This window comes from Chelon labrosus (genome assembly GCF_963514085.1).
Source record: "Chelon labrosus genome assembly, chromosome: 8".
NCBI lineage: Eukaryota > Metazoa > Chordata > Actinopteri > Mugiliformes > Mugilidae > Chelon > Chelon labrosus.
Genome location: NC_140358.1, coordinates 9,807,425 through 9,824,229, shown reverse-complemented (window position 1 = coordinate 9,824,229; position 16,805 = coordinate 9,807,425). Strand labels below are relative to the sequence as shown.

Below are 16,805 nucleotides of genomic sequence, written 5' to 3'. Positions count from 1 at the left end.
ACTGAAGGAAATGTGTACATTTTTGGTTAAGTATCAAATGTGCTGAATTACTTTCAAGTGAGACACCCCCCACCCCCACAATCTGGTGTTGAAGCAACAGCAAATTCTTTTGGGAATATACTTATATATGATTTAACATTTCAAGAGAACAATATCCCATAACATGGACAAGAAATTGTTGAGTTTGGTAAGAATCTAGTCTACGACTACAACTGTGTTGGCATGCGTTCAAATTTAAGTCCTCAGCACGGGACGCATTCCCTTTGGGCTAAGAAGGCAACAGATAAGTCTCCTGATGAACAATTGCTGGAAGTTGCTAGCTGAGAGGGCTGGATTTAAAGTGATTTATTTTAAAAGCTTGGGCTCAAAACAAACTGTGGGGGACTAACTGGTTCTACACACAGCAGCCCAAAGTCTTCCTTTTGAGCTTCTTGGGTAAATGAACTGGTAGAAATGTCTTTTTTTCAGGCGAGGTGGAGGGCGTCTGACTGACTGCCCTGCTGCTCAAACCACTGTAGTCAGTCTAGGGTGAAAACACTGTCACAGTCTCCAGACTCCATTCATGCTGCAGCTTTGGGTCTTGGTGGGATCTATAGACCAAAATATTACAGTTTCTTGCATGACAACAGCAATATGCAGGGAGCTGTGGAGTAGTGGTTAGAGGTGCAGATTGGGACAGAGGGTCCCATGTTCAGAAAAAAAAAAAATGAGTGTTTTGTTTCCTTTACTTAAGTTTGTCCATAGTAATATATGCAAATGATCACATGTTTAATAACTGGCATATTTGAGGATATGTTTTCAACGTTTTCAGACTCTGTAATACTAAATAATTAAGTAAAGTAATCTACTTGGGAAGTTTTATGGTGACATATAAAAAATCAGCCTGTAGTTTAAAACAATATTGTATATTCATATTAAATATTTTTCATTTAGGCTCCTCATTGTTGGATCAAGAGCAGAAATCAACAAACAACTCTAACTTAACATATATTTCTGTCTTTTATTTATTCTAAAGTGGTTTTAATGTGATATTTACACTGAGTGAAAACTCAAACACAACTTTAAGTGCCAACCTTTAAACCATTAATAACTGATTCGTATCAGTTACAGACAAAACTATGCATAAGTAAATCAACACACTTTTTTGTTATCACATTCTGTTTACAAGGGGAAACTAGCACAATAAAGGGTCATAACCGTTTTCACCAAATTGAGATATTTGCACAATTGATGTAAAACGAGAGAACACATATCAGATTAAAGGAATCTTTGTAATGTTATGACACCAGGTTCAGGAGCTAAAGTTTCCAAAAGCAGTACTGTGTATGTCATATATTATTTAATCTTACATGCCCCTGCCAGAGAGGGATAGAAAATGAACACTGCCTCGTTCTGTGTCTTTATTTGCCGTTTTAAAAAGGCCCTAAGTGAAATATATTTATTTTATATTTTATTCATTTATTTTTTTTGTTTGTTTGTTTCGCGGGCATATGCGACAGCTGTCAATCAATCGATTGGAGTTCCAAGGAGTGAAACTTAAAACATGGAACAATTTGTTTCAACAGTAAAATGTGAGTAACTGCCCGGTTCATCTTATCTAACTACTATTTGTTAAACAAAGCTTTTATTTAAGACAGTTTTTGTGGGTACAAACTGTAGTCGTAACTTTTTTTTAGCGTTAGCTACCAGCTAGCTACCTAGCGTTAGCCACCTAGCCCGTTTACTAGGTCGTTTAGCTAGCTTCTGACATCGCTAGCTATCTCGCAAACTAGCTGGGTTAGCTTGAATGTATACTAACCTCCTGTGTTTCCTTTATCCGGTGAAATCTGCAAATGTACGGTGTTTTTAACCCCGCCGGTCAAAATGTCCGTCATTTCAATCCAAGCAAATTTTTTGTTTTATTAAAATAGGCAATTTTATTGGTCGCTTTGGCAAGTGAGGACGAGTCGGCTCCTGCTACAACCCCAAGTTAATTAGGATTCCATCAAGTGCCACTGCTGTAATGACAGCGTACTACCCGACTTGACAGCCGCTCACTGACTTTTCACTAAGCGAAACTTAAACTGATAAATGGCAATAACAGGTAACTGTAATATCCGTTCTTTGGTGTTTACTATGCTTTATTATGTCTCGAGTGAATGTACTGGAAACACTTTCTTTCGCAATCGGGCCATTTTGGGTCAAGTGACTGCACAACCCGGCTCATACTGACTCGGCATGATCCGAATCCCTCGAAAGATCCGGGTTTACACTACTACTACTGCAGAACCGAATCAAAACAGCGCTGCAGCGAAAATTCAGCTGATTCACACTTCACTGCAGCGAAAATGCGTAAAAAGTTTTAAAAAACGGTACTTTCAATTAAACGATTATAAATTGACATGTTTAATATCATTCCTCAACCAGTAATGTTTGAAAACATTCACTGTTCCTAACTCCTCCAATAATCGGTGTCGACAACTCCATAAAGAAAACTTTAAACCATTTTCACAATTACCTAGCTTTGGATTAGAACAAATGGGGCAGCACTGGTTACGGTTGAATTGTTTTTTTTTATACTAGTAATACTTTTAAAGATCTGCGTTCAAAGAAACCAGGTAAGTATTAGTATGTAGCATAATGGACTTTATTGTTGCGAGCGAATAATTGCTATTTTTGAGACCATTACCTACCTGAATATTGTTTTCCGTGTTCCACTTAAGCGACCAACTGAGTGTGAAATTGACTTTAACTTCACATTAGTGCTTTTTGTCTCTGAAAGAACTATTCTTTCAGGTAGGTTTGATTAACTTTTCAATGCATCCAGAAGCTAGTGATGGACTATTTTTTTTTTCTCTTCTTGTCTTCCATTGACATACTGAAAAAAGTTTGCTGAAGTGAAGTTTGCTGTCGGTGTACTAGTCAAAATGATGTGTTATATCTGTTGTTTTGTGTAAGCTGTCACTTCCGGAGATGATGTGTCTTTTACTGCCTTGTTCGTGTCTTGTCAGTGGGGTTTATCTGCTTTTGTTCACACACACAGGTCTCACAGAAAACCTGCTGCAGAGACAGATGACAGACTATGATGAGGTGATAGAGAAGCTCTTTTTTGAAGTGTCTGGCCTCGAGGCTTTTCCAGAAATACCAGATCCACAGGTAGATAATAGCATATACATATGGGTAGTGGGATATTTACTCTTGATTTACTCAGATAGTAAACAAATAAACACCCATATAAAACACACTATATTGGGCTGCAGACACCTTGTCCATTTCAGTGAGTCACTGCAAAGTTTTACATCTGTTTTGTTTGTCTAGCACCAAATCAAAAATTAGAAGATTCCATATTTTTTTAAGTTGCATGTGTTTTTCTTTTTCTTACTCATATTACAGCTTGGGGAGTGTGCCATCCAGCTGTGGAACTGGGCTGTTACTAAGAATGTGGGTGCTTCTCTAAGTCAAAATCAGAAAGCCAAAGGTGCACTTCTAGTTCCAGTCCATTTTACTCAATTTTACAGATGCTCATATTATTTGAAAACATCCAGATATACCATCTGACACAATGCTGGGGGGTAAATACAGGGGCAGCCATGGTTGTGACATTTTCATCATCCTCACAGTGCGTCATGTTGCGTGCAGTCTGTTGTACTGCTGTGAGCCTGAGAATCCAACAGAGGGCATTGTTCGCAAGCAGATCTTGGTAAGCAAAACTGCAGCCACTCTCTGATTGCTCAACATTTCAGCTGGACAAGCCATGTTTGTCAGTGTCTAATGTTTACAGATGGCCAGCAAAACAGGAAGATCCTGGCTGGACTGCAAAAATCCCCAGATGGCAGATCATTTCTTAAAGCTTGCTGTCAAGGTGAAGAAAAATTAACACTCAAAATGAGAGAGAGATTCTGTCTTTAAGCTTAGAGCAAGCAGAAATATGTTGTCTTGACAAATTACTCAACATACAATACCCCTAGCGTCTGGAAAAACTCTATAGCCAACTAACGTCCAGAGGCGACAGTGCAGCTGACATCACTTTAGCCAAGGGGGATGTGGAGAAGGATCTGCTTCGAGTTCTGTCATACCAGGCAGAATCGGTGAGCTGTGGCGCATGTGATGTTCAACACCTTCAATGTGAATATTTGTTCTTGTGATATTTGGCAGCTTAGGAAGTGCTATTCTGACAGACTTCCAGTGTGAAGTGTGAGACAGCTAAAATGTGAACTGAGAAACAATGAGAGGGGGGAAATCTCTAAAAGCTAATAGGAGCATTATATTGTTTGCTGACATATAAGAGGAAGTACTGTTCTCCACAGGCCATAAGTCAAGGCAATAACCATGAAGCTGTTGTCTACATGCAACGTTGTAAAGACATGTTGCTGCACCTGCCGAAAGACGTAAAGTTATCTGTTATCACTATTTTTGGTTTCACATTTGTAGTACATATTGTTACTGAAAGTGCGGAGGATGTTAACTGTGGATATACTTTTTCAATACAGACTGCATACCTCGCCCTCATGTGCTGCAACTTTGGAATAGACACTTACAATCTGAGAAAGTTTGAAGACAGTGTATTTTGGTTGAGGTAAATATAATGTTTAATTTCTACAGAAAATAGCTGAGGAAAAACAAAAGTAGGAATGGTTGTCCTTCTTTTCCAGGCAAAGCTATGACATTGGGAAAATGAATCTGAAATATGCCCCTGGAGCTGAAGTCCAGGTAAGACAATGCTATACAAAGTTTAGTGATAGCAATGGCTATCATTTTGAAGTCAAAATAATATTTTTTATTTTAATTTTGCTTCATAATAGGCCAAGGTTTTGCGGCTCCTTGCCACAGTTTATTTAGAGTGGGACTGCCAGATGTTTCAGGACAAGGCTCTTAATGCTGTCAGCTTAGCCAACAAGGTGGAATATGAGAAGTTATTTTCATGTAATTATTTATATGTGCATTGTGAACCACGAACTTTGTATCTGACAGTATTGTGGATTTTGACAGGAATGTGTAAGCGCATCTGGACTGTACTTAAAGATCAGAATACTCCTGAGATGTGGGGCCTCAGACAATGATATCAGAGCAGGTTAGTTAATTCCAGGCCTCCATGAATTATTTATTCAGAATGTGATTAACATCGGGAGCAGTGGGATGTAATTGGCTGAAAAGTTGGGGAAGCAAATGAAACATTAAAATGTTGGTAGTTTTTATTCTGAAACCCCTGGGAGTCTGATACTCCAGAGGATTTAACAACTCAGATCAGGTATCCCCAATGAGCTGCTCAAAGTCAAACTGTAAAATTCTTGTATTGGGTCCCTGGAAATGTTAATGAAAAATATGTTTTCAGGACTTAATGAGATGCTGGAATCAAAGGTTTCTCTTGATGTATGTCTGAGCACAGTGAAACTACTCATGTCTGAAGACAGGTATGTCACAATTGCACGTGAACATGTGCTTATAGACACACCCAGACATTTCTCTATCCAACTGCGTAATATATGTTTTGACTTTTGTAGAGAAGTGCTGGCATTTGAGTATTTGAAACGTGTGTGTCAGCACTTTGAGTCGTCTCCTGACCTGGGATCTGCTCTCGTCTTGCACATTGAGCTACTGCTGCAGAGAGGCAAGGAGCTACTGGGCAAACAGAAGATAGAGGACATCATCATTGGTAGTTTTGCTTTATCAGTGATAAATGTTAAATAATAACATGAAACATTTCATAGTAACATTTTTTTTTTAATCATGCCCGCACAGGCCACTATGCAGGTAAACAGCTGTCTCCACAAGCCCTTACAAGTCTACATGTCATTGTGTGGGATAAAGCATCCAAGCACATTGAGGTATGCCAAACATAGCCTTCCTCATGCTTAATTTATAAGATATTTCATAATGCATATACACTTATCAGCATGAACACTCAGTGATCGGTTCTGTTGCCTCAGCAAGAAGGAAGGTATGAAGTGTGCATGTTTTTTTCTGTGTATGTGTTGGTTTTGATTGGTGTGCTGTCATTTCCTTGTATTCGTTGTACAGTTGCAAGAAAAAGTATGTGAACCCTTTGGGATTACTTGCATTTCTGCATAAATTGGTCATAAAATTATCTGATCTTCATCTAAGTCACAACAATAAACAAACACAGTCTGCTTAAATTACTACTGCACAAAAAATGTTTTCATGTTTTTAATTGAACACAACATGTAAACATTCTAAGTACAGGGTGGAAAAAGTATGTGAATCTTTGGATTTAATAACTGGTTGACTTTCCTTTGGCAGCAATAACCTCAACCAAACATTTCCTGTAGTTGCAGATCAGACCTGCTCAACGGTCAGGAGGAATTTTGGACCATTCCTCTTTACAAAACTTTCAGTTCAGCAATATTCTGGGGATGTCTGGTGTGAATCGCTCTCTTGAGGTCATGCCACAGCATCTCAATCAGGTTGAGGTCAGCACTCTGACTGGGCCACTCCAGAAGGCGTATTTTCTTCTGTTGAAGCCATTCTGTTGTTGATTTACTTCTATGCTTTGGGTTGTTGTCCTGTTGCATCGCCCATCCTCTGTTGAGCTTCAGTTTGTGGACAGATGGTCTTACGTTTTCCTGTAAAATGTCTTGATAAACTTGGGAATTAATTTTTCCGTCGATGACAGCAATCCATCCAGGCCCTGAGGCAGCAGAGCAGCCCCAAACCATGATGCCCCCTCCACCATATTTCACAGTTGGGATGAGGTTTTGATGTTGGTGTGCTGTGCCATTTTTTCTCCACACATAGCGTTGTGTGTTCTTTCCAAACAACTCAATTTTGGTTTCATCTGTCTACAGAATATTCTGCTAGTAGTGCTGTGGTACATCCAGGTGCTCTTTTGCAAACTTCAGATATTCAGCAATGGTTTTTTTGGACAGCAGTGGCTTCCTCCGTGGTGTCCTCCCATGAACTCCATTCTTTACTTATTGTAGATTTGTCAACAAAAATGTTAGCACGTGCCAGAGATTTCTGTAAGACTTTAGTTGACACTCTAGGATTCTTCTTCACCTCATTGAGCGTTCAGCGCTGTGCTCTTGCAGTCATCTTTACAGGACAACCACGCCTAGAGAAAGTAGCAACAGTGCTGAACTTTCTCCATTTGTAGACAGTCTGTCTTACCGTGGACACATGAATGTCAAGGCTTTTAGAGATACTTTTGTAACACTCGCCAGCTTCATGCAAGTCAACAATTCTTGATCGTAGGTCTTCTGAGAGCTCTTTTGTGCGAGGCATGGTTCACATCAGGCAATGCTTCCTGACAACAGATTTAACCAACACCTCCAATCTCATCACATTGATTGGACTCCAGGTTGGCTGACTCCTGGCTCCAGTTAGCTCTTGGAGAAGTTAGCCTTCTTTTCATTAGCCTAGGGTTTCACATACTTGTTTCACCCTGCACTGTGAATGTTTGCATGTTGTGGTCAATAAAAACATGAAAACATAATTTTTTGTGTGGTGTTATTTTAAGCTGTGTTTGTCTGTTGTTGTGACTTCAATGAAGATCAGAACACATTTTATGACCAATTTATTTGAATTTTTCTTTCCAGGCAAAAAGCTATTCTGAGGCTCTTCAGTGGTATAACTATTCCCTGAGCTTCTTCAAGGCAGGCCAAATGGAGCCTAATGTAGCCAAACTGCAAAGGAACAGAGCTTCCTGTTTCCTGGAACTGAGGCAACTGGAAAAGGTAGGACATACAGACACAACACCAACAGCAATTAAATAAATGTCCAGGATTTGCTGCATCATTTGTCACAAAGGTAAGTGCTCCTGCCATTTTGTTTATCCATGTGAATCGTGTTTGCATGGATATTAAAAACTTGTGTTTTCAGGCCAAAGAGGCAATTAAAGAAGCAGAGACATGTGATCCTGACTGCATTTTCACTCAGTTCATTGTGTACAAGATTGCTGTTAAAGAGAACGATGCAGAAAAAGGTAACTACAAAACTTTAGATATATACATCAAATGCATGGATGGTTTCAATGTGGCAGCTTCATTACAGCTTCATTATATTTCCTCTGCTTATTTGTGACAGCTGCCGCTGCAGTGAATGCAATGGGACTTCTGTCCAAGAGTCCTGTAGCCAGTGAGGACAGACTGCTTGTATCTGAGGATGCAGCGTCCAAGCTCCTCATTCTGGCTGCTCAGATTGCTTTGGAGGTAGAACTCATCATAAGGGTCTTGCTTGTTTCTGTACACAGTCATACAATTTGGGAATTTCTGATGGAATTATTATCACAATTTCTAGTCTTCTGGTATTATTATGATGACTTGGAGCCTCATATAGGTTGGGCATAGACTCAGTTGACCACAATCTGCATTGTTTGTGAGTGGGAAGCTGATGAGGGATCATATCCTTGTCACTGAAGGCCTACTGTGCAGGAGGGAGGGAGTTCTGAGAAGAATGGCAGAATAGCAGATGTTTGAACATGTCACACCTTTCCAGGAATTCTCCTCATTGTTTTCTTTGTTGAGTAAAAAGAAAAAGAAAGCTGCAATCCCAGTTCGAGCATTACAGCATGCCACCTTCACAAGCCTATTGCGCATGGACATAAATATGAGTAGAGACATGTTGAAATTAAGCTTTAATGGTTGCACGACACAGTTCACATGATTGTTCAATGTATATACACCAGTCAGTCATAACATTATGACCGACTGTCATCATTCAAGTGAATAACACTGATTATCTGGTTATCATGGCATCTGTTGGTGGGTGGGATATATTGGGATATATTGGTATTAGAAGCAGGAAAATTGGGCAAGTGGAAGGATTTGAGCGTCTTTGACGAGGGACAAATTAGGATGGCTAGTTGTTTGGGTCAGAGCATCTTCAAAACTGCAGCTGTTGTGGGGTGTTCCCAGTCTGCAGTGGTCAGCATCAAAAGTGGTCCAAGGAAGGAAAAGCAGTGAACCAGCGACACAGCGTGCACCTAGGAAACAAAGCCTGACATGTGCGGTCCAATCCAACAGGCGAGCAGCTGTTGCTCCAATTGCTAAAAAATTATGTTAACAAATTATTTTGTGGGTTTTGATTGAAACGTGTCAGAAACCACATTGCAAGCACACCCCCTTGCTATTGCTATAGGGTTGTACTCGGTCTGCAAAAATTCAGGTGGTGGTTCTTGCCAAAGTGGCATCCGCATAAATACCACGTCACAGGTTTCCGAGGGGAACACTACATTGTAATCAGATCATCAATGTTATTCATTTCACCGCTTGGTGGTTTTAATGTTGTGGCGGATCAGTGTATATCCTCTCCTAAGCAACTATCATCAAGCGTAATGCGCAGCAACCAGTTATTAGCAAAGATTTCCTTTAGTGTACTGTGTGATTGTAATGATCGTGGCTGGTGGGTGGTGGTAATAATGATGATGAGGTTGTTTTTCTCTCCTGTGATAGAATGAACAGCAGGAAACTGCCATGAGAGCGCTGGAGAGTTTCTGTGAAAACTACAAATATGAAGCTCGGGTTCTGACTGCTCTGAGGTCTGTGAGAGCTGGAGTATAACTTAAATATACAAATGAAAGATATATGGTAGGCAAAGATATAAAGTGTTAGCGGTAAGCCAGAATCCAGACAATTACTACAGTTTTTATAATGTGTCTTCAGGTTCAGGTTCAGGTTCAGGTTACTTTATTGGTACCCATAGGTAAACTAGGTTTACAGTCTAAGAGGCAGGACATCCTTTACACTTATAGACCACCACATGACATACATCACACAAACCATGAAACATACAGTATTCATGTGTTGCAATGGAACAGAGTGGTAGTATTTCACACATTAAGTGGGTGCATTTAGTAGAGGTGGCTTACAGATTGTTGTGAGTCTGTTCCATACACCTCTATGATCCACTGACCTATATTCCCTTACTTCTCCACTGAAAGTGTGTCTCTGTATTAAACAGTTAGTAGGTGAAAGAAAGGAGGTCAACACCAGTGTTCTTCATTCATATTTCTGTAGGTGTTTGGTTCGGCTTGTGCTCTCTAAAATGGAAAAAACGAGTGAAGAGACGAGGTGAGGAAAAGACAAAGTACCAAATATGTATAGTGTATATATAGTACATACATTTACCACATTCACTCCTTGCAGGAATGAGAATCTGGATGCCCTGCTGCCATATCTAAAAATGGGTGAGTACATATGCAACACAGGTTAAATTGCATTTCAGGAATTAGTGTCTCACTACAGTGTCCGCTGTGCGTCATAACCCTCAAATGTTTTGTTTGCTATTCCTGCAGCTCTGCAGACAGTTTCACGTCAGTCTCACGTGACTACTGAGCAACGCACAGAGGACGCCAACTGGTTCAGAAAGATTGGTACTAAGATTCTTTCATTCCTTGTCACTTCAATCTGACATAGCATGCTATCACTTAAAATCTTGCAGCACCTTCATTTTTTCTCTGCGTGTGTTTGTTGCAGCTTGGAACTCGGCTCTGCAGTGCGAGAGCAGCCCTGACAGAATGAGGGATTTCTTTGTTCTCTCTTACCAGGCAAGTCGCCTTATTAGCTTTGTCGGGTGAATTAATCAATATCTGCTGTACGTGGGTGTAGATCGAGAACACTTGAACAGGGATTAAACGTTGGTTTAGAAAGAGAAACATCAATTTACAGTCACAGTGATAGTTAACTCAGACTTTCTGGCTTTTCATTTAGAATAAATCCTTCCCGGCCTTACATTTATCAGAATACATTTAACCTCCATTTCTCCATGTGATGTAGACTGGGTGTACATACCTGATCTAAGTAAATGTATTCATGCTTTAGACCATTAGTACATTAAGACACTTCTGTAGTTGGATGTTGAGAAGCTGTTGTACAGAAACTGGGACTTATGTTACTTATGTTATTTCAGCATTAGCCATTAATAATAGTTATTCAATTGACCAACTCTGCTTTGGTTTAACACTGTCAGAATGGCACAGTATTTTAGAAATGCCACTATAGTGCCTTATTTAATTGGCGTACGTGTGTGTACTTCTTTATGGACCCATACATAGCTCTCCCAGCTGTGCCCTCCAGATCGCACGCTGCTCATAGGCCAGAAGACTTGTCTGCTAATGGCTGCTGCTGCCTCTTTGGAGCTTTGCAGGAAGTCTCCTCACTCAGCCCAGGTGTGCCACCCACTGCCCATCTCCTACATTTAGCACACTCTCCATCCATATGGATGGAAATTTACCAAGCCCAGTGGAGAGGAGGTGACTAACAACATTATTGGTGCTGGCGTAGGTGTTTAATTTCAATCTTTGAAGAGGAGGTGGACACTAGAGGGCGACAGTGAATCCAGAATGTTTGTTTTGTGTTTGATTCACAGACTGAGGAGCTCACTGGGGCCCTCGAGCAAATTCAGATCTGTTGGGAGATCTGGAAAACCTTGAAAGCATCAGGTACCTTAAGTAGCTCCAAATACCAGCAGTGGTTATTTGCTTACAGATATAAAAGTAGTTAAAACTGAAGAAGATAAAGAAGCAAAGACCTATTTTAGGTCATTCATCATGAATCAAGACTGAGCTAATCTGTATTCTCAACATGTATTTACAGGAAACTTCCCAGTGGACAAAACAGACACACTACTGCTGCTGTATGAGTTTGAAGCTCGTGCTAAGCTGAATGATCCCAAAGTTGAGACAGTACTGGAGTCAGTCCTGGAGCTGGAAAATGTGGAAACCAAAGTGCTAGAGACTATTGCAGGTAAGAAAAAACCCTGAATGTATTGTTAATATTATCTCAGATGAAATACCTAAATAAACAAACATTTTAGTATTTGTAACATTTGCTAGTATTGATTATATGCTTTATGTAGCTTTAGCCATGGAGCCTCCAGCCCACTTCCCTCTGCTGTGTAAGAAGGCTCTGAGGGTCGCTGTCTCTCTGCACAAGAAACAACCACAAGCTGACCTGGCCCGCTGCAGGCAAACCCACCACTATTCTGACATTTCATTAACGATCCATTTCCTTAAACTCGCTATTAGGATGAGTTTCTGATTGTGTGGATGTTTTCTTTGTCCCCATGTTAGCAAGTATCTTCACATCCTGATCAAGCTGTCCCTCCCAAGTGGTGTGACTGAGGTGGAGGCCCATGTGCTCAAGGAGGTATGGGACTACTATGAGGAGGCCCTGTCGATCATCGCAGCCGCAGTGAGTCAGCACCAATCACACAGAGACATCCCTTGGCTCCCACCTCCTGTTCCCTCCAACAGAACGGCTCCCTGCTATATAATTAACCCCCTCTCCTCCACTTCATGCCTGCCTGCTGTTCTAGAAGCCTCTTTTTATCAATGGGCTTTCAGCCGTACTTCAATTAGCAGATGCTTCCATTCACCACCCCTTCCTGCCAATTTGAATGTTAATGTGCTGTACAAGTCATCACACTGCCGGTGAGCTGCAGCTCTGAAAGAGACATGAAATTATTGAGGCATTACACTGCTTTAGAGGCAGCACATATTTCCCTTTTCATATTGAGTTATTACTCGAAAGCTGTGGAATTCTTTGGATCAAAGTAAAGGGACAAGATTAAAGTGTTGCAGAATATGAATGAAACGTTTAAAACGAGTTTGTTCATGGTTGGTTTTTAGTGAAGGTTAACGTACAAACGGACAGGATTTGATGGAAGTTTACTTGCTGCTTGCTGCCCAACCCTCTATAAACGATTTTCAAGTCAGTCACCCAGGTGGCCTCTGTTAAAAAGCCTTTTGAAGATCTTCCTGCTCTTCACCGTAGCCGGACGACTTCCCAGAGATGGAGACCCTGTGGCTGCTGACTCGAGCTTGGAACACGGGGATAACGTTGTACAGCTTGGCTCAATACCCCGAAGCGGAGAAGTGGTGCGGCCTTGCCATGAGCTTCGTCCGCCACCTGGGAACTCTGCAGGAGAGCTATGAGACACAGGTAGAATAAAAAGACTGAAGTGGTAGCAGCGTGATAGAACTTGAAACATCCTGCTAGACAAAGGCTTTGTCCCAGGGAACACTTGTCTGTATAAAACGTCATTGTAGACCTTCAGTTTCCTTGCAAAACACATTTTAAGTATTTAATATTTTGGTTAACAAAATAGGTATGCACTGCTAGAAAGAAAACAAAGTCTTTGAAGTCTAAGAAGCATTAAGTTATAGTTGTGTGTTGTGTGCTCACAGATGTCTGGTCTCTACACTGAATTCCTGGAACAATTGGACAAAGCAAAGAAACACCTCATGGAAGAATAGACAAACTAGGACTGGTCTGCTGTCAGTCTGCTGTTATACACTCCTGAATTTAAAGGGCTTTAGTTCCATCAGTTCACTGAAGCTAAATGTTCTTAATGTTACAAGCAAAATGTTTATCTGATATACTGCTTTAAATATGTATGTGGGACCCATGTAGATGGCCATGATTTTTTACAGTTTTGATTTGGCATTTGTTCCAGTCCCACCTTTTCACTCCTTCTCAATAAAAGCTAAAAGGCCAACAAACAATCCAATTTGTATAACTGCAAAAATTCAGCTATTCCCAAAGCCAATGAGTCGCTTAAAGCAGAATAACAAGCACATCAAAATCATAACTGAGTCACATATTTTATTTTCAAACAAATAAACTCTTGTCAAGTCCCAAAATAAAACCCAAACAAAAGTTGCAGGACTGTGTTCCCTCATGACTAGGACAGGGAAGACCATGAGGCCAAGTGTCCTGTACCACCTGCAGTGACAGGAAGGAAACTACTGTACAATCAAAGGGTTCATGTTTGCAAGCACTTACTGCACAGATGTGCTATAACATAAACATATTATCACCCAAAAGTACAAACAAGAACCCTGACCCCCCCCAACCCAAAAAATAAAAGCAAATATGTTGTCATTCCTCTCATCAGAACAAAGACCCTCATCAATTATACACACACGGAGGCATTCAGGTTCCATCTTGTTACCACAACCTCAATGGAAAGAGTAAAATGAAATCAAGTTCTTTGGGCTTTGACATGGCTGACTGAGGTATGAATACCACACACATTGTTAACAGTCAGCTGTATTTCAACTAAACACCAGAGAGGACCAATTCTAAACCTCTAATAATGTATTGATCAATGCTCCTGGTTTTTGTGATATTGTGTAGGTTTCTGCCTGCATCATTTTATTTTACAATATATATATATTTTTTTTAATCTATACACCCAGACACGTTCCACAAGAATCACATGTAGACAGGCCCTACGTGAGGGAACTGAATCCCCAACTGACTAGTTAAGTGTTCCAATAGGCATTTGAAGAGAAATACCAACAATACAGCACATTTGTATGGAAATTATTTCTCAAGAGTAGCTCAAACTTTACTTACCTGACATTTGTGGTCTATAAAACATGTTTGTCCCAGTTTGATTCACACATGCATGAAGCACAGGTGAGGGGGATCTGCTGGGGGCTTATTTACATTGTACAGCTACCACACCCTTTGAAACAGTCTGCAAGCAGTTTATAAATGGCTCTGTTCCCTTCGGTTATTCCCTGAACTCTGGTTTTGACACAGGTAATGACAGCTGGTTTAGCAGTGGTGCCTGGCAGGTGGGCACACCTGTTCAGAAAATGCCTGCAGGTACAGGTGCTCTGTGGGTGGGAGAGAGCAAGGGACCCCAGAGGTCTAGGTTAACACTTGTTGTTGGGTCTTGCTCTCCGAGAAGAAAAAGAAAATCCCTTTGCACTCTTCAAAAAAAACAACAAAAAAAACAAAAAACAAAAACAAAAACACGACCGTTCACTGGATCGGGGTCCATGGCGCTGCTCCTTCAGATGTGCCCTCTCACATGCACACATTCACATATAGCGCCACGGTCTGAACGGGAGGGTGGAGCAGGTCTTTACAGTCCTGGTGATGCCATACAGCCTTGAACAAGCGCCCAGCCTCGCCAAAAAGAGGAGACTTATAATACAACCTGATTACATGGTCCAGATGAAATCGCCTGTAATTAAGATGACTGTACCTCAAGTACGTGTTTGTTCACATTTGACAACTATGAACTCTGTGTCATTGCCCAAACTTGGCCTTTCGGTCATAGGGGACATGGTATCTGTACATTAAGATTCCTGAGCTGATCTAGCTCACCCCAGACACACTAAGAGCTCAACACAGTGGTTCAGCACCTGCCGGCAACAGATTCATTAAGAATTCATACGTTATAGATACACAAAGCATGTAAGGTTTACTCAAACCCAACTTTAGTGTTGTATTTGGTAGGGGGACATGGGGACAATCCAAAACAGGTTATATTGACTCTTTAATCGTAAGGACATCCAATACAATTATTGTCTTGTTCTACCCGTTTTAAGGCCACCGTCATGGCGGCAGATAGGACAGTACCATGTGACCAATCAGAAGAGAATCTGGGAAGGCAGAGAGTGTAATAGGGTGGTCTGCTGCTCAACATGAGTTAGGAGGCTCTGGCTGTCCAAACTGTAGTCCAATGGCCAAATTATCCTTTAGTTACTCAGGAAAAAGGTTGAAGTACGGGGGAGAAAAGGTGCCCACAGGGGCGAACTTCTTTTTTTTTTTAATCTATTGCACTCAAGTCAGGCCTCCTGACAGTTGGAGGACACAAAAAAGCAAGGAAAGATGAGAATGTTTCCTCTCAATTGTGTGCAGCCTCCCTCACAGACAACAGGTAGTCACAAAACAGAATTTGTATTTGATGTAAGGCAGTTTGGTGTTTTGCAGAGAGCCCAGTTACACTTCTCTACCCCCGTCCTTTACACAGAGCAGCTAAAAACCACAAGCAAAAAATCCCACAAGAAAAAAAAAAAATAATTAAACAGAACAAAAATGAAATCTAACAGCCCTCCAAATTGACAATTCTAGTGAAGTGTAAAATGTGTAGTTTTTAATATGTAGTAAAATCTCAGTAGGATTTTATCATTTATCTTGTGATTTCATAATATAAATGTAGAGATTCACAACGCATTTCTTCCTCTTGATCTGCCTCCCAAGATGTCTTTATCGGCTGCAGCACAGACAACTGGCAGACGACCAAACAGCAAGCTGGTTTGTGATAAATAGATCACCAGTTTGTAGGCTCCTCCACTAATTTCCTCAGTCATTATAAACAAGAGAGATGACTCCTTGAACAGTACCATCAGCAGGGCTCGATTTTATCCAGTCTTTTTAGAAAAAAGAAAAATCTCAATTGGTCTTCAACTTCTCATCTTGCGTGTCTTTTTAAATGTGATTTGATGAACATTTACAAAGTGTTCCAACTTGGTATGATTTGTCTCTGTTCCCCTGCAACTTCTTTTTGAATCCCAACTCCTCTCTCCTGATTTCTGTAAAACATTCTGATCCTCAGTCAGTCCCAGTTCACAAAATGGTTTATTCCTTTTCCCTTTTGTTTTCATTTGACAAATTCCTTTGGAATGACATTTCCAGTCTTGAATGGATTTGTTGAGAAACTCATGCAGGGGTGTGCACAGTCACAGTAATGGTGATAAGACTTCTTTTTCATTTAGAGAGTAACATAATGATGACACTAAAACTTGATATGAAACATATCTGCAAAAAGGAGGTGAGGAGAGGGAATTTTTGGGCTTGGGTGGGGTCTCTGGGAGGCAGGTGGGGAGCTCTGCATGGATGCAGAGAGGACGGCAGGGAGCTCAGAGCTTCTCTGAGGAGGGGATCCAGATGTAGGGTCCAGACTGCTCCTCGATGATTAGCTTGATTTTGTTGTAGATCTCCTCTAGTGAGTCACCCTGTACGATAGCTGTAGACAAACACACAGGCAGATGTGTTAGTTGGATGGTTGCATCACAACTGGAGCTGAAACAATGGGATGACAAATCAATATGTCGACAGACAAAAAAAATT

The 16,805-nt window shown here is 40.7% G+C and overlaps 2 protein-coding genes across 2 annotated transcripts in view; one reads left to right on the top strand and one right to left on the bottom strand.

The window, feature by feature from the left end:
* Positions 1–1,543: 1,543 nt before the first annotated feature.
* tex11 (testis expressed 11) lies at positions 1,544–13,381 on the top strand (the record flags this gene model as incomplete). The annotated part of the gene is made up of 29 exons (XM_084549774.1): positions 1,544–1,571; positions 3,023–3,135; positions 3,373–3,457; positions 3,600–3,679; positions 3,761–3,841; positions 3,948–4,067; positions 4,287–4,367; positions 4,470–4,555; positions 4,632–4,689; positions 4,782–4,877; positions 4,969–5,050; positions 5,312–5,390; positions 5,481–5,632; positions 5,719–5,804; positions 7,533–7,670; positions 7,816–7,918; positions 8,020–8,144; positions 9,387–9,472; positions 9,951–10,004; positions 10,080–10,120; positions 10,229–10,306; positions 10,410–10,480; positions 10,988–11,101; positions 11,302–11,374; positions 11,529–11,678; positions 11,791–11,899; positions 12,005–12,125; positions 12,708–12,875; positions 13,121–13,381. The coding sequence occupies 29 exons, from the start codon at positions 1,544–1,546 to the stop codon at positions 13,187–13,189; spliced, it is 2,727 nt and encodes a 908-aa protein (XP_084405900.1). The 3' UTR covers positions 13,190–13,381.
* A 137-nt stretch (positions 13,382–13,518) lies between these two features.
* dlg3 (discs, large homolog 3) overlaps positions 13,519–16,805 on the bottom strand; it is a 71,171-nt gene continuing 67,884 nt past the window's right edge. The window contains exon 23 of the mRNA XM_084550218.1: positions 13,519–16,701. Within this exon, the coding sequence (XP_084406344.1) occupies positions 16,595–16,701 (107 nt within the window). The 3' untranslated portion in view covers positions 13,519–16,594. The remainder of the gene's footprint in view (positions 16,702–16,805) is intronic.